Source organism: Phyllostomus discolor, chromosome 9 (genome assembly GCF_004126475.2).
Source record: "Phyllostomus discolor isolate MPI-MPIP mPhyDis1 chromosome 9, mPhyDis1.pri.v3, whole genome shotgun sequence".
In the NCBI taxonomy this organism is placed as follows: domain Eukaryota; kingdom Metazoa; phylum Chordata; class Mammalia; order Chiroptera; family Phyllostomidae; genus Phyllostomus; species Phyllostomus discolor.
Genome location: NC_040911.2, coordinates 54,604,452 through 54,630,384, shown reverse-complemented (window position 1 = coordinate 54,630,384; position 25,933 = coordinate 54,604,452). Strand labels below are relative to the sequence as shown.

The 25,933-nt window shown below is 39.4% G+C and overlaps 1 protein-coding gene across 2 annotated transcripts in view; it reads left to right on the top strand.

The window, feature by feature from the left end:
* The window catches only part of TXNRD3 (thioredoxin reductase 3), an 84,306-nt gene that overhangs the window by 17,976 nt on the left and 40,397 nt on the right, over positions 1-25,933 (top strand). For both annotated transcript variants that reach the window (XM_028524566.2, XM_036009394.1), the window contains exons 2-6: positions 5,878-5,938; positions 7,247-7,356; positions 12,410-12,514; positions 12,759-12,831; positions 14,198-14,317. In XM_028524566.2, coding sequence (XP_028380367.1) covers positions 5,878-5,938; positions 7,247-7,356; positions 12,410-12,514; positions 12,759-12,831; positions 14,198-14,317 — 469 coding nt within the window. The remainder of the gene's footprint in view (positions 1-5,877; positions 5,939-7,246; positions 7,357-12,409; positions 12,515-12,758; positions 12,832-14,197; positions 14,318-25,933) is intronic.

Below are 25,933 nucleotides of genomic sequence, written 5' to 3'. Positions count from 1 at the left end.
CTGTTGAAATTGTATTGCTAGTATTTTATTGAGGATTTTTGTGTCATATTTATGAGTGGTATTAGTCAGTAGTTTTCTTGTAGTATTTTTTTTTTTTTTGGCTTTGGTGTCTGGGTAATGCTGACCTGATGGGAGGAATTTAGAAGTGTTCCCTGTTTAGTCTTTTGGAAGATTTTGTGGAGGATTGGTGTTCATTCTTTATATGTTTGGTAGAATTCACCAGTGAAACCATCTGCTCCTGGGCTTTTCTTCTTTGGGAGGATTTTGATTACCGATTCAGTCTCCCTATTAGTTATAGATCTATTCATATTTTCTGTTTACTTATGATTCAGTCTTAGTAGGTTGTGTGTTTCTAGGAATTTATACATTTCATCTAGATAATCCAATTTGTTAGCATACAGCTGTTCATAATACTCTCTTGTAATCCTTTTTATTTTTATAAAAACAGTAACAATCCCACTTTCGTTTATGACTTTAGTTATTTGAGTCTTCTCTACTTTTCTCCTATGGTATGTCAGTTTTGAAGATCTTTTCCAAGAACCAACTCTTGGTTTTGTTGATTTTCTGTATTGTTTTTCTATTCTCTATTTTGTTCATTTCTGCTCTAATCTTTCTTTTATTTCCTTCCTTTTGTTGGCTTTGAGGTTAGTTATATTGTCTTTCTTGTTCCTTAAAGTGTAAAGTTAGTTTGTTGACTTAAGATCTTTGTTCTTTTTTAATATAAGCATTTACAGTGACAGTACTCACTGTACTCTCATTCTACAAAACAACCATCATTCAGAAGCTCCTGAAATATAGCTGAATAGCAGTCCTAACTATGGATATAAAGAAGAAGACACATTGAGACTGGTAGGAGGGGTAGAAATTCAGAACAGCTGGCTGTCACACTGACATGTGGCAGTTAAAAATTTGGAGTGTTATCTTTGCTGCAGAGGTCCCCCCTCAGGAGCGAGGGGTCCCAGCCCCACACCAGCTTCCCCAGCCCAGGGTTCCAGTTCTGGGAAGAGAAGTCTTCACAACATCTGGCTATAAAAACAGGAGGGTTTGTGGTTGAGTGAGAAGGAAGGCTTCTGGAAACCCAGGCCTTCCTCTTAAAGGGCCTGCACACAAACTTACTCAGACTTACTTGCTCTGAGATCCAGAATTGAGGCAGCAACTCAAAAGGCTCCAGGGACATATAGGCAGGAACAGAATAGTCTGGATTGGGGGCAAGGGTTGAAGGAGCAGCTCTTTCCTTGAAAGAGGTGTTTGCACAGGCCTCTGTTCCTTTGTTGAGCTTTCCCCCTATAGAACCAGTAGGTGGGCACCACATCTGAGTCATTATCTACCAGGCTAATACTGTTCACTTGACCCTGGTGATTCACTTGACCCTGGTGATTATGTCACCCTACATGCAGGCTCACCTGCAACATTTCATAGCTTTTCTGTACAAACAACTTGTCTGGCTCATGCCGAGGACATACCCTAAATTTCTCAATAGTTCACAAATGCCAAACAAGCAGCATCTGGCCTCAGAGTGCCCCAAACCTCTTGCCAAGTGACCCCAGGACCAGCACTAGCAGCTATACAAACATATACCTAGGTGGCCATTACATGGAATTTGGGGCCTAGCAATTTTTAGTCATAGGCTCTATGTGTGACCAAGAGCAGTTAACAGAATTTAAGAGGCAAGAGAATGGAAAGTAAAGGCATGCTGAAATCTTGTTTCAGGTTGATGATGTAGATACTTTTATTCTTAATGTTGATTGAGAAATATGCTGTATTTTGCCATGTATAATGCACACTTTTTTGCCAAAATTTTTGAGGGAGAAATAAGCATGCTTATTATACATGGGTAGTACTAACTCCATATCTATGTAAATATTTTTAATTCTTGTATTTATGCCTATACATTAAAAGTGTAACTCTAGAAACCAATAATGATATCAGTATGTAAAATAATACCCTACAATACAATAGTAAGTTTTGTTTCTAAATATCAATCAATCAATCAATAATCGAATTAAAAAACTATAATGAAAGATTTTTTTCCTGGAAGTGTGGGCCAAAAACTTGCACATGCATTATACATTGGAGCACATTACAGGGCAAAATATGGTATACTACAGTGGTTTAAAATGTATGCATAATCTCCAGATTAGAAATTAAATGTAGAACTTTAAGGTAAAAGAAATTTTTTGAAGGGGAGAATGTATAAAGAAACAGCATGAAACTTAATTTAAACAAAACAACAGCAGAAGAGGCCCAACATAGGAGCCATCTTTTACATATTAGAATAAAGCTGAATAGGTCAGGTTTTCAGGTTGAGTAAAGAGCAAAATTCATTAACATGCTGTTTCCAAGACGCACATCTAAAACCAAAAGATAATGGTTGAAAATACACGAATTTTTAAATAGATGGGAAAATTTTTAATAGGTGAGAAAAGATATCAGGGGTTCTTGTCAAGACGGTTGCTAGGTAAATGTGGTAGTCAAATCCTCCCACAACCACATCAAAATTATAACTAAACTACAGAACAACCATCATTCAGAAAGGAGGGCTGCTGGAGTCCCAAGTGTACCTCTTAAAGGGCCTGTACCTGGACTTCCTTGGACCCACTCACTCTTAGTTCCAGTGCTGGGGCCCCAGGGACATACAAGGAGTAGTCTGGCATGGGGGCAAGAACTGCAGGGGCAACTTTCTCCCAGACAGAAGTGCTGGCAGAGGCCATTGTTCCTTTTCTAGGCCCTCCCTTCACAGAGCCGCCAGGGGGTGCCATATCTAAGTCTCCATCAACCTGGCTAACACTGTTTACCTTGCCCTGGTGATTCTCTGAGACCCACCCCATCCAGTTTTGGGGCCTAACCCAAGCCATTTCCAGTGGCTTTTCCATACAAATGGCCTGTCTTGGTTCATGCTTCAGACTTTCCTAAAATAAACAAGCAGCATCTGGCCTCAGTGTGCCTTGTATCTCTCATCAAGTGGCCCCAGGCCAGGCACTAGCAGCAGGCTTTATTTCACAACTTGACCACTCCTGGGCACTTCCAAGCCCAGCACGAGTAGTAGCCATCTGCAGGTAGGCCTCATGCCAGTTGGCCATAGGCAGGGTGCAGTGGAGGTTGATCTTGGCCTGCACCTTCTGGGAGGCCTCAGAGCCAGCGCATTCAGTGCACAGCTTCAGACCATTTTGAAGCACCACCCAACCTCTTCCACAAGTTACACACTCAAGGGTCAGACTCAGCAGGCACCACAGCCCCACCGAAATAAGTCCCACTCTGTGGCACAGCTGATCGTCCACAGTGTTCACAGCTCGTCCTTGAAACCAGTTGGTGCAGGGGTAAATCCCTCCCACTGAGATGCCAGCAGCAATCATGACTCAGCTACAAGAGGTGGGTGCACAGCTCACACAAAGGGAATACATGGAGTGCCTAGGTCAGGTGAGTGGGGATGCTGTGCCACTTGACCCTCATGGGACACCTACTACACGATGTCATTCTAGCGAGCCAGCTCTTGGTAGAGCAGCTCTACCTAATGCATAGAAACGAACATAGGGAGGCAGCCAAAATGAGGAGACAAACATGTGCCAAATGAAACAATAGAACAAAACTTCAGAAGAAGAACTAAACAAAGTGAAGACAATGAGTTTACTAGATGCATAGTTAAAAACACTGGTTATAAGGATGGTCAATAAACTTATGGGAAGAGTAGTGGAACTCAGTGAGAACTTCAACAAAGAGGTAGGAAACATAAAAAAGAACTAGTCAGAAATGAAGACTATAATAACGGAAATGAAGAATACATTACAGGGAAGCATCAGAACATTAGATGAAAAAGAGGATCAAGTCAAAGATTTGGAAGATAAGGAAGCAGAAAACACCCAAACAGTACAGCAAAAAGAAAAGGAATCCAGAATAAATGAGGATAGTTAAGGAGTTTCTTGGACAACTTTAAGTGTACCAACTTTTGCTTTATGTGGGTACCAGAAGGTGAGAGAAAGCAATGAATTGAAAACCTATGCAAAATAGTAATGATGGGAAAGCTTTACTAACCTGGTAAAGGAAGTACACATGCAAGTCCCGGGAGCACAGAGAGTCCCAAAGAAGATGAACCCAAAGAGGCCCTCAGCGAGACACATCATAATTAAAATGCTGAAGGTTAAAGACAATGAAATAATCTTAAAAGCAGCAAGAGAAAAGCAGTTAGTTACCTACAGGGGTGCATCCATAAGAGTGTAAGCTGATTTCAGAACAGAAACATTGCAGGCCAAACGGGATTGACAAGAAACATTCAAAATGATGAAAAGCAAGGACTTATAACCAATATTACTCTACCTAGGAAAGCTATCTTTTAGAATTGAGGTACTGAAAAAGAGCTTTCCAGACACAAAAAAGCTAAAGGACTTCATCACTAGTGAACTAGTATTATAAGAAATGTTAGTCTTATTTAAGAAGAAGTTGGACGTGAGGGTGAGGGTGAATTGGAGCGGAGGTGTTGGAGGAGGGATGGATATGAATATAAAATGGCAGTAAATATATTTTAGCACTTATTTGAAGTGCAAATTAATGCTCCAACCAAAAGGCATACGGTGGCTGAATGGATAACAAAAGAAGACCCCTACACATGTTGCCTACAAGAGACTCACTTCAGATCAGAAGACACACTCTGACTGAAAGTAAAGGACTGGAAAAATACATTTCATGAAAATGGGAACTAACAAATAATTACTGGGGTAGCAATACTTACACAAGACAAAATAGACTTTAAAACACAGGCTATGTAACAAGAGAGAAAGAAGGAGCCAGCATTTCTACTTCTGGGTCTTTATTCAAAGAAACCTAAAACACTAAATTGAAAAGACATACCTTTATATGTTCATTGCAGTATTATTTACAATAGCCAGTATGTGGAAGCAACTTAAGTGTCCATCAATAGATGAATGGATAAAGAAGTGGTGCATGTTTACAATGGAATATTACTCAGCCATAAAAAAAACCCAATGAAATCTTACCATTTGCAACAACATGGATGGACCTAGAGGGTATTGTGCTAAGTGACATGAATCAGAAGAAGACAAATGCTAGGTGATTTCATGTATCTGTGGAATCTAAAAAACAAAATAAATGGATAAGCAGAACTGAAACAGACACATGGATACAGAGAACATTTTGATAGTTTCCAGATGGTAGGCATTTGGGGGCTGGGTGAAAAAACATAAGGGATGTTACAAGAGAGGGGGTCATTAAAATGACTCATAGTGCTTCATAGAGTTGTCAAAATGCAGATTCTGATTCAAGGCCTGATTCGAAATATCTAACAAGCTGCTAGGTGATGCCTGTACTGCCTTTTCTTTGTCCTCTATTTGAATAGCAAGAACCTGGGTTTTCTTATTCATTCAATTGGTGAATGGTGGCAGTGTGAATTACCAATTTATTTGTCTGTTTCCCCTATAGAGGACTTGTTTTGGATTTGTTTTGTTTACTATTGTATCTTGACAACATAGCAGGTATTTGTTAGATAAATATTTGTTGAATGATTTAATGACTGTTGAAAGGAAATACAGAAAGAAGAAAAGGTATGTGGTAAAAAGATAAGTTTTATTTTGGGCATGTTGCATGTGAGGTGCCTGGGGACATTTCAGGTGAAGAAATATTTTTGACTGTCTTGAGTTCAGAAAAGGGATTTGGACAAAAGTTATGGAGTTGAAAGTTGATTCAAATGGTAAAAGAGGGGAAGAGATGGGCTGAGATTATTCTGGGAAGATGTGTAGAGGAAGAAAATGGGCCAGAGCTCATATTTCTGAAGAACATTTATTTTGGACATCCCTTATTACTGTGTCTGTATTTCATAACTCTGTTGAATATTTGTGAAAGTAAAACTTAAGTGCATGTTTGTTACAGGTTAAAGAACTCTTTTCTTCTTTGGGAGTTGAATGTAAAATCTTGGAACTCGATCAAGATGGTAAGTGGAATGGTTTGTATGTATTGTTGTTGTAATAAATATCAACAAGATTGACTTATTTTCATTTGCTTTGTTCATTTCAATTTACTCTTGTCTCTTTAGGTTAGATGAGCTTTTTTCATCTATGTTCAACCATGTTGAAAAGTAACCTCTGCATGACAGATAATTTGGTGTAGATTTTTTATTTATGTATTTTTGTTATTTGAGGGGAGTGAAGGAAGATGTATAAGCTGCTAACATTGAAGTACTTCAGACATTTCAGATGTATTTTGTAACTTCTAGCAAAATAGATTAAGCTGTAATAAATGAAAAGAATCTGCCCCTATTTCCTGATTGTAGGAGAGAGCATCAGTCTTTTTACCTATGAAGGAGAGAGCATCAGTCTTTTAGCTTTATACTTCTGAATTCTTGTCAAAAATGCATTAACTGATCTAATATGAACCAAGCACTTTACACATGCATGTGTATTTGTAGGGGTGGGATTTGTAGTGCTGTCAGTGTTGAACAGGGAAAAAAAAATTATGTCTGCCTTCATGGGACCTCACCATCTCCTTTTAGTCATCTTAATAATGAAATGTTCTTAAATCTTTGAGACTTTTCTAAAGAGTATACAAAATACATACTCTTAAGTAGTTGTGGCCTGGTTTTATTTGGGGGGATAGAGGATAGATTTTGCATTACGATCATAAAAGTTTTTCAGCCCTGGTCGGTGTGGCTCAGTCGTTTGGAGTGTCATCCCATAGGCAAAACATGTGGGTTCAATTTCCCAATCTGGGTGCAGGCACATGCAACCCCTGGTCTGGGCGCCAGCCCCTGATCTGGGTGCATATAGGAGGCAGCCAATCGATGCTTCTCTTTCACATTTATGTTTCTCTTTCTCTTCCTTTCTATCTAGAAGTAATAAAATAAAATGTGTCCTTGTGTAAGGATTAAACATTTTTTTTCCAAATAAAACTGTAGGAAATATTTTCATCATTATTACTGTTGAAGCAGATTTTATCTTCATATTTGATCTTTAAAGAGGATTCTTACCTATTTTTCTGGCATTATCATTGAATCATATATCAAAATCTAATTTAGAAGGGTTTATTTTAAAAGGAATTAGTAGATTGTCTTTATTTTCTAAGATTTCTCTTGAAAACCTGGATGTTTTCTCCTCTTAAGTCATTATTTCATAAAGTTAGATAACACACTGGCTTTGTATGGGTGAGTATATGGGAGCACTTGAGTGTTGTAACACTTCCATTTGACTCACAAAACTTTGGAACCTTTTTGATGTTTTTACATATTTAATGTTTTATTCTTTAGATGATGGGGCCAGTGTTCAAGAAGTGCTGTCAGATATCACTAATCAGAGAACTGTGCCCAATATTTTTGTGAATAAAGTACATATGGGTGGATGTGACCAAACTTTCCAGGTAATGATGTTATTATATGATTTTTAATGCTGTTTGTTCAAGTTTTGCTTTTAAATATATTTGAAAGGGGATAGGATGGTTTTTAGGAGTCTGTTAGTCTTTTAGAAATTGTAAGATGGAAAGTGTGTAAGATAGTTATCAGAAAATCTTGATTCCTTTTTTAAAATTTAAACTATTTTTATTTATTTTTTATTGTTGTTCAAGTACAGTTTTCTGCCTTTTCCTCCCACCCCTCTCCACCACCCCAGCCCTCCCCACCTTCCTCCCCTATTTCCAACCCTCCTTGTTTTTCTCCATATGTCCTTTATAATTGTTCTTGTAAACCCTCCACCCTTTTCCCCTATGGTCCCCTCCCCTTTCCCTTCTGATCACTGTCGGCCTGTGTTCTATTTCAGTGTCTTTGCCTATACTTTGCTTGCTTGTTCGTTTTGTTGATTAGGTTCCTATTAATGGTGAGATCATATAGTATTTGTCTTTATCGGCATGGCTTATTTCAGTTAGCATAATGTTCTCCAGTTCCATCCATGCTGTCGCAAAGGGTAGGAGCTCCTTCTTTCTCTCTGCTGCATAGGATTCCATTGTGTAACTTCTGGCCAAGATGGAGGCATAGGTAGACATACTGTGCCTCCTTGCACAACCAAAATAAAGACAGCAACAATTTAGAAACAAGATAACAACCAGATCTGACAGAAAATTGAACTGTATGGAAGTCGGACAACCAAGGAGTTAAAATAGACACATTCATCCAGACAGGTAGGAGGAGTGGAGTCGGGCAGCCGGGTGGAGAGGGGTCAAGGCACAAAAAGCACTGGCACTAGACGTGTAACACATCCCGGGTGGATAAGGCATTCTGGGCGCATAAAACATCCCGAGCACAAGACCACAGTGGGTGGACCCAGTGAGGTGGAAACTGTGATGTGAGGCACTGCGTGCAAGGCTCCTGGCTGTCCGGGCCACATTCGTGCACAGATACACTAGGTGAAATTGGGCAGTGAGATAGACTGCGCAACCCAGGGTCCCAGTGCTGGGAAATAGACCCTTAGGACACTGATTTAAAAACACCTGTGGGGGTTGAGGTGCCAGGAGAGACTCCCAGCCTCACAGGAGAGTGCGTTAGACCCACAGGGTCCTAGAACACACAGAAGCCCACCCACACAGGAATTAGCACCAGAAAGGCCCAGTTAGCATGGGGGAAGTGGCAGAAGAGACTGAAACCCGACAGAGGAGCAAACGCCATTGTTTCCTCTCGGACCCCGCCCCCACATACAATGTCACAAACCAGTGACTGGGTTGCCCTGCCCTGGAGAACACCTAAGGCTCCACCCCTCACTATGTAACAGGTGCGACCAGACCAAAAAAAAAAAAGGCTCAAATGTAAGTACAAATCAACATTCTAGAATCAATACTTTTAAGCGACCAAGAGTTAGGCAAGCTATCAGATGCACAATTCAAAGCACTGGTGATCAGGATGCTCTCAGAATTGGTTGAATTTGGTCACAAATTAGATGAAAAAATGAAGGCTATGATAAGAGAAATGAAGGAAAATGCACAGGAAACCAATAGTGATGGGAAGGAAACTGGGACTCAAACCAATAGAGTGGAACAAAAGGAAGAAAGAAACAACCAAACAGAAAAGAATGGAGAAATAAGAATTCAAGAAAATGAGGAGAAGCTTAGGAACCTCCAGGACATCTATAAATGATCCAACATCCGAATTATAGGATTACCAGAAGGGGAAGAGGAAGAGCAACAAGTGGAAAAGTTACTTGAACAAATAATAAAGGAGAACGTCCCCAATTTGGCAAAGGAAATAGACTTCCAGGAAGTCCAGGAAGCTCAGAGAATCCCACAGAAGTTGGACCCAAGGAAGAACACACCAAGACACATCATAATTACATTAGCCAAGGTAAAAATGAAAGAGAGAATCCTAGAAGCAGCAAGAGATAAGGGGACAGTAACCTACAAAGGAGTTCCCATCAGACTGTCAGATTTCTCAAAAGAGATCTTATAGGCAAGAAGGGGCTGGAAAGAAGTATTCCAAGTCATGAAAGGCAAGGGCCTACATACGAGATTGCTCTATCCAGCAAAGCTTTTATTTAGAATGGAAGGGCAGATCAAGTGCTTCCCCAATAAGGTCAAGTTAAAGGAGTTCATCATCACCAACACCTTATTATATGAAATGGTAAAGGGACTTAACTAGGAAAAAGAAGATAAAAAACATGTATAGTAAAATGAGCACACTCACAATTATTAACAACCACACCTATAACAAAAACAAACTAAGCAACCAACTAGAACAGGAACAGAACCACAGAAATGGAGATCACATGGAAGATTATCAACAGGGGAGTAGGAGACGGAGAGAGGGAGGAAAAGGTATACAGAATAAGTAGCATAGATGGTAGGTAGGAAATAGACAGGGAGAGGGTAAGAATTGTATGGGAAATGTAGAAGCTAAAGAACTTATGACACATGGACATGATCTAAAGGCAGGGAATGTGGGTGGGAGAGGGTGTGCAGGGTGGAGGGGAGTGAAGGGGGGGAAATGGGACAACTGTAATAGCATAATCAATAAAATGTATTTTTTAAAAAAGAATTTACACAATTCCATTGTGTAAATGTACCATAGTTTTTTGATGCATTCATTTACTGATGGGCACCTAGGTTGCTTCCAGTACTTGGCTCTTGTAAATTGTGCGGCTATGAACATTGGGGTGCATAAGTTCTTTTGGATTGGTGTTCAGGATCCTTAGGATATAATCCTAGCAGTGGAATTGCTGGGTCAAAAGGCAGTTCCATTTTCAGTTTTCTGAGAAAATTTCATACTGTTTTCCATAGTGGTTGTACCAGTCTGCAATCCCAATGGTGCACTAGGGTTCCCTTTTCTCTACAACCTCCCCAAGACTTGTTGTTTGTTGCATTGTTTATGATAGCCATTCTGACTAGTGTGAAATGGTATCTCCTTGTGGTTTTAATTTGCATCTCTCTGATGTCTAGTGATACTGAACTTCCTTTTATATGTCTCGGGACCCTCTGCATGTCCTCCTTGGAGAAGTGTCTATTCAAGTCCTTTGCCCATTTTTTAATTAGGTTGCTCATCTTCTTAAAGTGGTGTCATGTGAGTTCTTTATATATTTTGGAGATTAAACCCTTGTCTGAGGTATCATTGGCAAATATGTTTTCCCATACGGTTGGTTCTCTTTTCATTTTAATGCTATTTTCTTTAGCTATGCAGAAGCTTTTTATTTTTATTAGATCTCATTTGTTTATTCTTTCCTTTGTGTCCCTTGCTCTAGGGGACATATCAGTGAAAATATTGCTGTATGGAATATCTGAGATTTTCCTGCCTGTATTGTCCTCTAGGACTTTAATGGTGTCATGACTTATATTTAAGTCTTTTATCCACCAATGAGACTCAACCAGTAACTTATACCATACACAAAATAAATTCAATCTTGATTACTTTGATGGAAAATAGCTTTTCTACCAGCTCAGACTTCAGAAGGTTTTGAGTGAATTTGACAGACACCAGGTGGGCCACACTGGAGACCCTGGTCTCTTGTTCCTGATGGGAAGAGAAACAATGGCTGTTCTCTCTTTTAGGTTTAGCAAAATAAGGTAGCTAACATTGTTTAGCTAACATTTTAGGCTATGGTAAGTAGAGTTCCTGTCCAGGCTACTAATCCTGGGAGCTTTGCAAAGGCCCATGGACTTTTAATTTTTGACTCCTAAAGTACGGTAATGAACAGGAATCAGTCAAGTAGTGATAAATAAAAACTGATCTTTACTAAGTAAGGTTCTTATTTTATAACTAGTTATTTACTTTTATTAAAATTCTGCTCTCTTGTATCCTTTATATATATATGCAAATGATAGTAATCAGTGATTGATTAAATATTTATAGCTGAAATTTTAATTAAGAATTGTTTTTCATGGGGGAAAAGAGATTATCTGCATTATATCTTAATCTATAATTAGAGTCGTTATCCAGTGACAGTCTGCTTTATTCATCCTAGAAGCTATAACTTAATTCACAAGATGGAAGTACTATAATTATAGTTCCTAAACACCTTTAGGAGTGCTTGTCTTGCCAATCCCAATGTAGAAAATAATAACAGGGTAAATCTGGTGCTGTAGAGATATTCATTTTATTTGAAGACTGAAAGGTGTTTCCTTGGATGACAGACGCTTAGGAGACAAATTTCTTTAATGGCACCTAAAAGTAAGGAGGCCAAAGGAGTCCTGTTTAGAATGTGCCAAAAGCCTCTGTAGGCATCCATCTTTCAGTGGGCCACATGCCATCTGTTGAGTCCTATAGTTTCATAGCATTTCCGTTGTGCTTCCTGGGATGAGCTGGTTCCCAGCATGGCATTTCTAAAGCCAACATAATGGGTTTGAGCAACTGATTACTTATAAAGAAAACTATTACTAAATCATATATCGAACCTCTAACTTCAGCTAAGCTACTTCTGATCACAAGGAGAGCCAAGTGAACAAGAGAATATAGTGCAGTCAGGTTCATGACCATTGCTGAAAGAAAAAGCAAAATGTTTGTGTTGTATAGGAAATTTATCAGTAAGCTGAAAGGTTTAGATCAGTTTATGAGAAACCATGAAAAAATTTGAAGTGCATTTCCTGCTGGTGATGCATAAGAATTGTTTTCAAAAGGAAGCCTAGCACATAGCACAGGTGAAGAAAGTACAGAGGATATTGAAAAGTGGTATTTGGCTGTTTTTTTTGCACTTGGATATGCCATTTTAATGATCAGCTCAAGGAAAAGGACCTCATCTGATAGATATAGTCATGACCTATCAGTCATTGAACATTCCTGCCTATTGCGAGTACATGAACAAACATGTACTTTGGCATATAGTCCAACTAGTTGGATCTTATCTGAATACTATTCAGATAGATGCACAGTTCCAATTTACATGAAAATTATAGATTGTTTTTAAGATTTTTATAAAAGAAAACCATACTGATTAAACATAGGATAAAAATAAACAATTTTAAAATAAGTCATACCATATTCTCTCCTTTTATTAAACTATAGGCACATCAGAGTGGTTTATTACAGAAGCTTCTTCAGGAAAATTCAGCATATGATTATGACCTCATTGTCATTGGTGGTGGTTCTGGTGGCCTTGCATGCGCTCAGGTATGAAATAAATGAAACTACAATTTCCCTGATGATTGCCATAAAAATTTCTTCTGCTACTTAAACAAAAAGCCCATTTTGATGCTACAGTCTTAAGATTTTATTATAATAGCTAGTTTAATAAAGAGAAAAAACTGTTATGATACAAAGAGCCTTTTTATTTAGGGAATAGGAAAATTAGGGAGTGTCAGGAAAGTGACAAGATCTTTATATGTGGCTGTTTTGTTTTTTTTTTTTTTTTTAGGAAGCTGCCATTTTGGGAAAGAAAGTGATGGTGCTAGATTTTGTGGTCCCATCACCTCAGGGTACATCTTGGGGTAAGATGTTCTTTGTTGTTCTCTGCTCTTTACATACATTTTTGGCTTGTTTAATCTCATTTAATCCTCACAACAATTTCAGGATCAATAACTAGCCTGTTTCATAGGTGCAGTGAAGTAACTGGCCTGAGACTATTGTATAGTTAACAAGTGCTGATTTAGAAAGATAGCATAAAAATAATTGAGGAAGATCTTGCCAAAAAAAAATTCATGACCTAGTATTCCAACACTTTTGCCATAGTAATTTTTGCACTCATGAATGAATATTTTCACATTGTTGGGGTTGTAGTGTGTCATACTCATTTAAGTTTGCTCTAACATTTTTGTGTGTGTTTCTGTGTTGATTTCATAACTGATTTTAAGTCTGCATGATGGTCAGTTTGAATTAGTGTGTGTGATCATTCCAAGTCAGTTTAATAAAGTATACAGTGAGCTTCCAGCCCTGTGACTTTGCTGTAGATGAGAGTGCGCACCCTTCCATGTTCTTTTCACTGTAAACTGGAACACTAGATTTTATGCTTCAAATCCATTCTTCATTGTTTCTACCCTGCTAATGTCCCAGAAGGCTGGCGAATTGATAGGTAGCCTTGCCCTCTGACTTCTGGTTGGGCTTGGACAGTTGGGATAATAGGAGGAGAACAGAATGAGGGAGGAAAATGGAGTTGAGAGTCTTCATTCTCCTGGATTCCTCTGTACTAGTTGCCGTAAGCTGGCTCCATTCCCCTATGGAAGGCCACAGCCTTTGTCATGCCATCCCTCTTTGGTCTGAGGCACCTATGTAGTGTGCTTGCCCCTTCCTGCAGGATTGGTTATGAGCCACTGTTAGTAGTTATTACTACTGTGCTATCCACCTTGCTTTTCCTGCCCACACCCCAGAAACAATTTCTCTATAAATTTTCCTTAGTTAACCAGCTTGAGGTTCTATTGCCAGAAATCTGCCACAATATGAAGATCATTTTTAAAAATTTAAACTTACTAAAAAAATTATAGTCAAGAATTTCGTATTAGTAAAGATAATTTACCTTGCAGTGGACCTACTGGCTCAGAGGAGTCAGACTTACAAAGAGTAAAGGCTAGAAGCTGGGGTTCTGGTCTTTGGTCTGATCCCTTTGTAGGTCAGACTGAAATGAAAGTTTTGGACATTGTCTCTATAAAGCTGTTCAAATGCACATCCACCTTTTTGCTTATCCTTGAGCCTCCTTCACAAACTTTGGATTAACCATTTGCATGTTATTGTGGCATATGATATTAATCTCACAACCAGTTGTCATTTCTATGTTTTAATAACATAAACTCTTCATATGTGTAAACACACACACACACACACACACACACTAAACATTAAAACTATTATTTTCTTTCTAAGGTCTTGGTGGTACTTGTGTAAATGTAGGTTGTGTTCCTAAGAAGCTGATGCATCAAGCTGCCCTTTTGGGACAAGCATTAAGTGACTCAAGGAAATTCGGCTGGGAGTATAGTCAACAAGGTAGGTAATGGTATATAAAAATAAAGATTGGGAACTCTGGTTGGCATGGCTCGGTTGGTTGGGCATCCTCCTGCAAACCAAAAGGTTGCCAGTTCATTCCTGGTCAGGGTTCATGCCTGGATTGTAGGCTCTGATGTTTCTCTCTCACACCGCTGTTTCTCTTCCTTTTTTTCTGCCTTTCTTCCCCATTCTCTAAAATGAAGTAATTTTCAAAATTAAAAAAATACATTGAGCCCTGGCTGGTGTTGCTCAGTGGATTGAGTGCCAGCCTGTGAACCAAAGTGTTGCCAGTTCGATTCCCAGTCAGGCACATACCTGGCTTGAAGGCCAGGTGACCAGTAGGGGGCATGCCAGAGGCAATCACACATTGATGTTTCTCTCCCTCCCTCCCTCCCTTCCCCTCTCTCTAAAAATAAATAAATAATATATTTTTTAAAATATTGAGAGAAAAGAAGAACAAATGAGTTTCTTAGAGAAAGACTTGCTGTTTATATTTCTATAGCTAATTTAAAAATTTTTAAATAAATGCTCATTAGGAGCCACCTGTATGTTAGTCAGGCACAGAGGACTCAGAGATTGTCAACTAAACCTGGCCCTACCCTCATGGGCCTTACTGACTTGGATGCAACTGTTATAGTTATAGTCATTCCAAACTATTAGTAGAATGTGAGGGAAAATAATCCCTATTCTCAGATTTATTTCAAATAAAAAGAAAATAGAATAGCAAGGGTCATTATTTGGATTTTCCCTCCATTATTGTGGTAACATTTTGTTTTATCAGAGGTTATATATGTCTTCAGTTAATGAAAGATGGAAAACAAATTCATTCAATAAACACTTACTGGTTAGGCATTGAGGATATAGATATGAGGGAAAGATAACATTTGCCCTTAAGCAATACACAGCCTGTTTGAAGAGGAGAGAAGCCATTCAGTGCACTCTAATTTATGGTGCTGTTTTGAACATCCGTTTGAGGGGCACTCAGTGTAACCTTGAGGGTTGGAGGTAGAGTGAAGGTTGGAGGTTGAGGGGTTAGTGATTGACTGGAATAAAGAAATGGGTCAGGATATTGTGAGAAATGAGATTAGAGAGATAAGCAGGTCCCAAAGGCTCTGAAATGCTATTTGGAAGAGTTAAAATTTACCCCAAAGGTGTCAAGAGCTTTTGAGAAGTTTCAACAGTAGAGGAGCATGAACAACATGGATTCTGGATCCCTCTGATGGCACCAAGGAATTTAGAAGGCTGGAGGTGGGTTGGGGAAGGGTCAAGTCCAAACACAAATGAGGAGGGGAGCTGTTGCATAACCCAGAGAAGAAATGATGATGCCTGGGCAAAGACCATGAAATTCATTGGAGAGAATGTGAGATAAATTTAGAGGATTTAAGGCATAGGTTAGATGTGGAATGGTGATCTCATATTGTAAGGATAATATATAGAGTTTTTAAAAACAAAATTACAACAACTTGTCTCTTTTCCCAGAGATTTTGGTCCAGTAGATCTGTACTTGTATATAAAGTTTTATAGATGATTCTGTTATTTAAAGGTGATTCTGCAAAGCTATCTAGGTCATTGGTAGGGTAGAGTGTGAGGGGAGGAAGGAATTTAGGAAGGGAGACTGGATGAAAATGCAATACATTTATTGAGATAAAAAACACAATCAGGTTTGCAGCATAATGAGTTACAGCTGGACATATTCCCTACTGACAAATTTTCCCTGCTCAACTCATTGGAGAACTTTTGCTCAAACTATAGTTAGTATCAATTTTTTTGTAGATAAAATGAGGTCTTGCCACTTGGCAGTTTAATTTCAGGGTAGTCTTTACTTTCAAGAATCATCTCCATAAGTCCTTTATTATGTGTGGGTATTCCACTTAAGGTCCCTTGGGAACTTCCCAATGGAATAGGTATTTAGGGATGGTTTGTATTCAAGAGAGCTCTGGGTAAGGCCTGGTTTTAGAGTGACAGCATTGTAGGTGATAGTTGAAGTCTTAGAAATTGCTGAGATGGTCTGGAAGGAATATATGGATGGAAAATAATAGAACACAGAGACAGAATCCTAAGATATGTTAATACGTAAGGTATGAGAGTGAGAAAGAGGAGGAAAAACCATGAGATTCATGTCACAGGAACCAGGAGGGTTTAGATTTTTAAGAACAAGATTTAGGGCTTAGGTAGGGAGTCTTCAAAGAGAACTAATGAGTAAAATGCTGCAGAAAGGCTAAATAGAATGGGATTTGAATTATATGCATTTTGAATTTGTACTTAGGTAGTTCAGAAGTCTCTTTTTTAAAATGAAAATTTTAAAAATTAAAAATGTTCAGACTTCTGGCCAAGATGGAGGCATAGGTAGACATACTGTGCCTCTTCGCACAACCAAAAGGACAACAACAGTTTAAAAACAAAAACAACCAGAACTGACAGAAAATAGAACTGTAGGGAAGTCCAACAACCAAGGAGTTAAACAAGACACATTCATCCAGACTAGTAGGAGGGGTGGAGTTGGGAAGCCTGGGCAGAGAGGGTTCACGGCAAAGTGGGGACTGGTGGACTGGGTGGTCCCACGTTCGTGCACAGATAAACCAGGGGAGACTGGGTAGCAGGACAGACAGTACAACCCAGGGACCCAGTGCCGGGAAATAAAGCCTCAAACCACTGATTGAAAACACCTGTGAGGGTTGAGGTGCCAGGAGAAACTCCCAGCCTCACAGGAGAGTCCGTTGGAGAGACCCATAGGGTCCTAGAATATACACAAACCCACATGGAATCAGCACCAGAAGGTCCCAGTTTGCTTGTGGGAAGCAGGGGAAGTGACTGAAATCTGGCAGAGAGCAGAAAAGTGCCATTGTTCCTTCTCGGAACTCTACCCCACATACAGCATCACAACACAGTAATGTCGGTTACCCTACCCTGCTGAACACCTAAGGCTCTGCCCCTCACTATGTAACAGGTGCGTCAAGACAAAAAAAAAATAAAACACAAAACAAAAAACAGCCCAAATGAAAGAACAGATCAAAGCTACAGAAGAAATGCAACTAAGTGACAAAGAGATAGCCAGCCTATCAGATGCACAGTTCGAAACACTGGTAATCAGGATGCTCACAGAATTGATTGTATTTGGTCTCAAATTAGATGAAAAAATTAAGGCTATGCTAAGTGAAATAAAGGAAAATGCACAGGAAACCAATAGTGATGGAAAGGAAACTGGGACTCAAATCAATGGAGTGGACCAGAAGGAATAAAGAAACATCCAATCAGAAAAGAACGAAGAAATAAGAATTCAAAAAATGAGGAGAGGCTTAGGAACCTCCAGGACATCTCTATACATCCCAACATCCGATTTATAGGGGTACCAGAAGGAGAAGAGGAAGAGCAACAAGTGGAAAAGTTATTTGAACAGATAATAAAGGAGAACTTCCCCATTCTGGCAAAAGAAATAGACTTCCAGGAAGTCCATGAAGCTCAGAGAATCCCAAAGAAGTTGGACCCAAAGAGGAACACACCAAGGCACATCATAATTACATTAGCCAAGATTAAAGATGAGAGAATCTTAAAGCAGCAAGAGAGAAGGAGACAGTTACCTACAAAAGAGTTCCCATCAGACTGTCAGCTGATTTCTCAAAAGAGACTTTATAGGCAAGAAGGGGCTGGAAAGAAGTATTCCAAGTCATGAAAGGCAAGGACCTACATCCAAGATTGCTCTTTCCAGCAAAACTTTCATTTAGAGTGGAAGGGCAGATCAAGTGCTTCCCAGATAAGGTCAAGTTAAAGGAGTTCATCATCATCAAGCCCTTATTATATGAAATGTTAAAGGGACTTAATCTAAGAAAAAGAAGATAAAAAACATGTATAGTAAAATGACAGCACACTCACAATTATTAACAACCACACCTAAAGCAAAAGCAAACTAAGCAAACAACTAGAAGAAGAACAGAACCACAGAAATGGAGATCACATGGAGAGTTATGAACTGGGGAGTGGGAGGCAAAGGTGGGAAGTTACAGAGAATAAATAGCATAGATGGTAGGTAGGAAATAGACAGGAGGAGGGTAAGAATAGTATGGGAAATTTAGAAACCAAAGAACTTATATGTATGACACATGAACAGGAACTAAAGGGTGGGGGGAATGTGGGTTTGAGGGGGTGTGCAGGGTGGAGGGGAGTAAAGGGGGAAATGGAACAACTGTAATAGCATAATCAATAAAACATTAAAAAATTAAAAATGTTCATACCCTTTTTGTATAATAATCCAGTCCAAGTGGAGAGAAAATATGGTATGTGTTCTTGGAGGAGAAAAAGGCCATGAAAAATGGAACTGCACACTTGGCTGGTGATGGAGGTGATAGCTAGGCAAGGGATGTCTGGATGATACCAGACAGCAGTCATCCCCAATGACTGATGACTTCTTGATGCATCAGCTTACATATGTCCACTGCCTCACAGCGTTGGGGCTCTGTACTTTCAGGGAGGAGACAGCAGGGTTTGCATCCACTTTGCATCCTCTCAGTGGCAAGTTCACACTCTTGAACTTTTCTAAGTGCTTAATATTTCTAAATACTTTCTAATTTCTGAGGTAGTAAAATCTTAGGTTCCTAAGAGTTCCCCATATATAAAATGCTTGTAAGTTAATTTTGAGGTGCTATACTAAGATACACCTAGCTAGCCATCACATGGAATTTGGGCTTAGCAATTTTTAATCATAGGCCTTATGTATGGCCAAAGGAAGTCAACAGAATCTGAGAAGCAGAAGAAAGGAAGCAAAGGCAAGCTGATATCATGTTGGCATTGATGTTGTAGGTATTTTCATTCTTGATATTGATAGAGAAATATATATTAAAATATTTTTAAATGTACACAATCTCCAGATTAGAAATTAAATGTAGAACTTTAAGGTAAAAGAAATTTTTTGAAGGGGAGAATGTATAAAGAAACAGCATGAAACTTAATTTAAACAAAACAACAGCAGAAGAGGCCCAACATAGGAGCCATCTTTTACATATTAGAATAAAGCTGAATAGGTCAGGTTTTCAGGTTGAGTAAAGAGCAAAATTCATTAACATGCTGTTTCCAAGACGCACATCTAAAACCAAAAGATAATGGTTGAAAATACACGAATTTTTAAATAGATGGGAAAATTTTTAATAGGTGAGAAAAGATATCAGGGGTTCTTGTCAAGACGGTTGCTAGGTAAATGTGGTAGTCAAATCCTCCCACAACCACATCAAAATTATAACTAAACTACAGAACAACCATCATTCAGAAAGGAGGGCTGCTGGAGTCCCAAGTGTACCTCTTAAAGGGCCTGTACCTGGACTTCCTTGGACCCACTCACTCTTAGTTCCAGTGCTGGGGCCCCAGGGACATACAAGGAGTAGTCTGGCATGGGGGCAAGAACTGCAGGGGCAACTTTCTCCCAGACAGAAGTGCTGGCAGAGGCCATTGTTCCTTTTCTAGGCCCTCCCTTCACAGAGCCGCCAGGGGGTGCCATATCTAAGTCTCCATCAACCTGGCTAACACTGTTTACCTTGCCCTGGTGATTCTCTGAGACCCACCCCATCCAGTTTTGGGGCCTAACCCAAGCCATTTCCAGTGGCTTTTCCATACAAATGGCCTGTCTTGGTTCATGCTTCAGACTTTCCTAAAATAAACAAGCAGCATCTGGCCTCAGTGTGCCTTGTATCTCTCATCAAGTGGCCCCAGGCCAGGCACTAGCAGCAGGCTTTATTTCACAACTTGACCACTCCTGGGCACTTCCAAGCCCAGCACGAGTAGTAGCCATCTGCAGGTAGGCCTCATGCCAGTTGGCCATAGGCAGGGTGCAGTGGAGGTTGATCTTGGCCTGCACCTTCTGGGAGGCCTCAGAGCCAGCGCATTCAGTGCACAGCTTCAGACCATTTTGAAGCACCACCCAACCTCTTCCACAAGTTACACACTCAAGGGTCAGACTCAGCAGGCACCACAGCCCCACCGAAATAAGTCCCACTCTGTGGCACAGCTGATCGTCCACAGTGTTCACAGCTCGTCCTTGAAACCAGTTGGTGCAGGGGTAAATCCCTCCCACTGAGATGCCAGCAGCAATCATGACTCAGCTACAAGAGGTGGGTGCACAGCTCACACAAAGGGAATACATGGAGTGCCTAGGTCAGGTGAGTGGGGATGCTGTGCCACTTGACCCTCATGGGACACCTACTACACGATGTCATTCTAGCGAGCCAGCTCTTGGTAGAGCAGCTCTACCTAATGCATAGAAACGAACATAGGGAGGCAGCCAAAATGAGGAGACAAACATGTGCCAAATGAAACAATAGAACAAAACTTCAGAAGAAGAACTAAACAAAGTGAAGACAATGAGTTTACTAGATGCATAGTTAAAAACACTGGTTATAAGGATGGTCAATAAACTTATGGGAAGAGTAGTGGAACTCAGTGAGAACTTCAACAAAGAGGTAGGAAACATAAAAAAGAACTAGTCAGAAATGAAGACTATAATAACGGAAATGAAGAATACATTACAGGGAAGCATCAGAACATTAGATGAAAAAGAGGATCAAGTCAAAGATTTGGAAGATAAGGAAGCAGAAAACACCCAAACAGTACAGCAAAAAGAAAAGGAATCCAGAATAAATGAGGATAGTTAAGGAGTTTCTTGGACAACTTTAAGTGTACCAACTTTTGCTTTATGTGGGTACCAGAAGGTGAGAGAAAGCAATGAATTGAAAACCTATGCAAAATAGTAATGATGGGAAAGCTTTACTAACCTGGTAAAGGAAGTACACATGCAAGTCCCGGGAGCACAGAGAGTCCCAAAGAAGATGAACCCAAAGAGGCCCTCAGCGAGACACATCATAATTAAAATGCTGAAGGTTAAAGACAATGAAATAATCTTAAAAGCAGCAAGAGAAAAGCAGTTATCTTCACGGGATCTGCCACAAGTCTGTCATCTGATTTCTCAATGGAAGGCCAGAAGGGATTGGCAAGAAATATTCAAAGTGATGAAAAGCAAGTACTTTAAACCAAGATTACTGTACCCAGGAAAGCTATTATTTAGAATCTAAGTACAGATAAAATGCTTCCCAGACAAGAAAAAGCTACAGGAGTTCATCACCAGCAAACCAGGATTACGTGTGATGTTAAAGGGTCTTCTTTAAGAAGAAGAAAAAGTGAAGAAAAATAATATGAATAATAAAATAGCAATAAATACATATTTATCAACAATTACTTTAACTGCAAATGGATTAAATACTCCAAGACATATGAAGACTGAGTGGATAACACAACAACACCGTGCAATATGCTGTCAAAAAGACACAGACTTTTGATTAAAAGACAAACACAGACTGAAAGTAAAGGGTTGAAAAGATGTTTCATGAGAGGACTTCCGGCAAGATGAGGCATAGGTGGATGCAATGTCTCTCCATGTACAACCAAGTTGGGACAACAACAATTTAGAGGCAGAATATCACCCAGAACTGACAGAAAATTTGTCTAAATGGAAGAAGTTGAAATAGACCCGTTCACCCAGACTGGTAGGAGGGGTGGAGAAGAGCAGCCGGGCGCGGGGGCGCGGCACGGAGAACAGGGAGAATTGGACACAAAAGGCTACTGGGAGAGCGTAAAACATCCGGGGTGCACAAGAGGGTGGACCCTGAGTAAGCAAGTGGCAGCTGGCAGACCCAGTGAGGTGGTGATTGTGGAGCAGGGCAGGGTGCGCAACCAAGGATCCCAGGGAAGGGACTGAGGTCCCATGGAAAACAGAGCTACTGCCATTGTTCCCTCTCAACCCCACCCTCACATACAACATCACAATCTAGCAACTGGGGTGCCCAGCCCTGGTGAACACCTAAGGCTCCACCCCTCACTGTAACAGGAGCAACGAGACCAAAAAAAAAAAAGAGAGAGAGAGAGAGAGAGAGATGGCTCAAACAGAAGCACAAATAGTGCCCCAGAACTCATCATTTTGAGCGACCAAGAGATAGCTAACCTATCAGATACACAGTTCAAAACACTGGTGATCAGGAAGCTCACAGAATTGGTTGATTTTGGTCACAAATTAGATGAAAACATGCAGGTTACCATAAAAGAAATGAAGGAAAATGCACAGGAAACCAATAGTGATGGGAAGGTCACTGGGACTCAAAACAATAGAGTGGACCAGAAGAAAGAAAGAAACAACCAAACAGAAAAGAATGGAGAAATGAAAGTTCAAAAAAATGAGGAGAAGCTTAGGAATCTCCAGGACATCTTTAAACATTCCAACATCTGAATTATAGGGGTATCAGAAGGGGAAGAGCTAGAGCAACAGACTGAAATGTATTTGAACAAATAATAAAGGAGAACTTCCCCATTCTGGCAAAGGAAATAGTCTTCCAGGAAGTCCAGGAAGCTCAGAGAGTCCCAAAGAAGTGGGACCCAAGAAGAAACACACCAAGGCACATCATAATTACATTAGCCAAGGTAAAAATGAAGGAGAGAATCCTAGAAGCAGCAAGAGATAAGGGGACACTAACCTACAAAGGAGTTCCCATCAGACTGTCAGCTGATTTCTCAAAAGAGACCTTGCAGGCAAGAAGGGGCTGGAAAGAAGGATTCCAAGTCATGGAAGACAAGGACCTATATCCCAGATTACTCTATCCAGCAAAGCTTTTATTTAGAATGGAAGGGCAGATAAAGTGCTTCTCAGATAAGGTCAAGTTAAAGGAGTTCATCATCACCAAGCCCTTATTTTATGAAATGTTAAAGGGACTTATCTAAGAAACGAAGATTAAAAAAAAAAACATGTGTAGTAAAATGACAGCACACTCACAATTATTAACAACCACACCTAAAGCAAAACCAAAAGAAACTAAGCAAACAAATAGAACAGGAACAGAACCACAGAAATGGAGATCACATGGAGGGTTAGCAACAGGGGAGTGGGAGGAGGAGAGAGGGGGAAAATGTACAGAAAATAAGTAGCATAGATTGTAGGTAGGAAATAGACAGGGGGAGGGTAAGAATAGTATGGGAAATGTAGAAGCTGAAGAACTTATAAGTATGACACATGGACGTGAAATAAAGGTGGGGGAAGTGGGTGGGAGAGGGTGTACAGGGTGGAGGGGAGTGAAGGGGGGAAAGGGGACAACTGTAATAGCATAATCAATAAAATATATTAAAAATAAATTAAAAATAAATAAATGAAAAATGTGTTTCATGAAAGTGGAAACAAACACACAGACAAATCAATCTTGGGTAGCAATACTTATACCAAACAAAATGGACTTTAAAAGAAAGGCTATGTAGAAAAACACAAAGAAGGCACCAGCAATTCCACTCTGAGTATTTTAAGAAATCCAAAACACTAAATTGGAATGGTAGATACATTCATATGTATTTTTACTGTATTCACATACAGTATTTTTACTGTATTCACATGCAGTATTATTTATAATAGCCAATATGTGGAAGTCAGTTAAGTTTCTATCAATAGATGAACATATAAAGAAGAAGTAGTGCATATACATAATGGAATATTACTCAGTTATAAAAAGAATGAAATATTTCCATCTGCAACAACATGGATGGGCTTAAAAGGTATTAGCTGAGTGAAATGAGTTAGAGAAAGGCAAATGCCAGATGATTTCACTTATATGTGGAATCTGAAAAACAAACCAACAAGCAAAACTGAAACAGACTCACTGATACAGAAAACATTTTGTCAGTTGCCACCTTGGGGCTGGGGTGGGTGATGGGTGATAATGGTGAAAGGATTAAGAAGTACAAATTGTAGTAAGAAGAATAACAGGGATGTAAAGTATATGCATTATAGTATAGTCAATAAAATTGTTATAACTGTATGGTGATAGATGAGTATTAGATAAATTCAGGTGATCTTTTAGTAATTTCTATAATGTCTAATCACTGAGTTGTACACCTGAAGCTAATATAATGTATGTCAACTGTAATTGAAAAGTAAAAACTGAAAGTCAAGAATAAATTTTCAAAACCATGTTAGGGAAATGCAAAGCAAAGCAATGGCAGTTAATACTAGATAGGTAAACCACAAACCAAAAACAAAACTTAGAAATTAATGACTTAGCACCCTCCCTAAATGGGAGATAAAGGCTGTATTTGAAACTGCAAATAAAGTGGGTAGTCACCTGGCAAATCTATTCAGTAAAATAGGGAAGAAAATTCATACTAATGTGCAACACAAGATTTGAGAAAAGAAATATAACTAAAGATAAATTAAAAATACAGTGTACAGCCCTGGCTGGTGTGGTTCAGTGGATTGAGTGCCAGCCTTTGAAACAAAGGATCCCTGGTTCGATTCCTAGTCAGGACATATGCTTGGGTTGAGGGCCAGGTCCCCAGTAGGGGGTGCATCAGAGACAACCACACATTGATGTTTCTCTCCCTCTTTCTCTTCCCCTTCCCCTCTAAAAATAAATAATAACATTTTAAAAATACCGTATACATATTAGTGGTAAGAATTTTACTTTTCAATTTTAATAGATTTTGATTATTCTATTACAGTTGTTCCAATTTTCTTCCATTATACCCCTCCACCCAGCACCCCATACTATCTCTGGCAATCCACCCTCTTAATTCATATCATGGGTCATGAATGTAAGTTCTTTTGCTACTCCATTTCCTGTACTGTTCCTTTTTTTAGTTTTAAGTATATTGATTGTGCTATTACATTTGTCCCAATTTTAACCTCTTATGCCCCCCTCTGCATAGTTTCTCCCTACTCTCCTATGATTCCCCCCTCTTACGTCGTGTATGGGTTGTGCACGTAAGTTCTTTGGCTTCTTCATTGCCTATATTGTACTTAACATATACCTGTGTATTCTGTACCTACCTAATTTTACTTATAAATTTCTATACCTTTTCCTCCATTCTCCCCCTTCCCCCTCCCAGCTGATAACTCTCCAAATGATTTCCATTTCTATGATTCTATTCCTGTTCTAGTTGTTTGCTTAGTTTTTTTTTTTTTTTTGAGGATGTCTCAACTTTTATTTTTATTGGAAGATTATACTTTAAGTCAACCCACATCAGCATTTTAATCTTATTTATTTATTTCAGACTATTTTATTGACTATGCTATTACAGTTGTCCCAGTTTTTCTCCCCTCTATTCCCCTCCTCCATGTACACCCACCTCCCACCATCATTGCCCTACCTTACTTCATATCCATGGGTTTTACTTACAAGTTCTTTGGCTTCTCCATTTCCCATGCTATTCTTAACCTTCTCTTGTCTGTTGTGCACCTACCATTTATGCTTCTTATTCTGTGTACCTTTTCCCCTGTTCTCCATCCTTGTCCCTGCTGATAACCCTCCATGCGATCTCTAATTCTGTGAATCTGTTCCTGTTCTAGTTGTTTGCTTAGTTTGTTGTTTTGTTTTGTTTGCATTTTTGTTTTTGTTTTACGTGCAGTTGTTGATAGTTGTGAGCTTGTTGTCATTTTACTGTCCATAGTTTTGATCATCTTCCTTTTCTTAGATAAGTTCCTTTAACATTTCATATAATAAGGGCTTGGTGATGATGAACTCCTTTAACTTGACCTTATCTAGAAAGTACTTCATCTGTCCTCTGATTCTAAATGATAGCTTTGCTTAGAGTACTCTTGGATGTAGG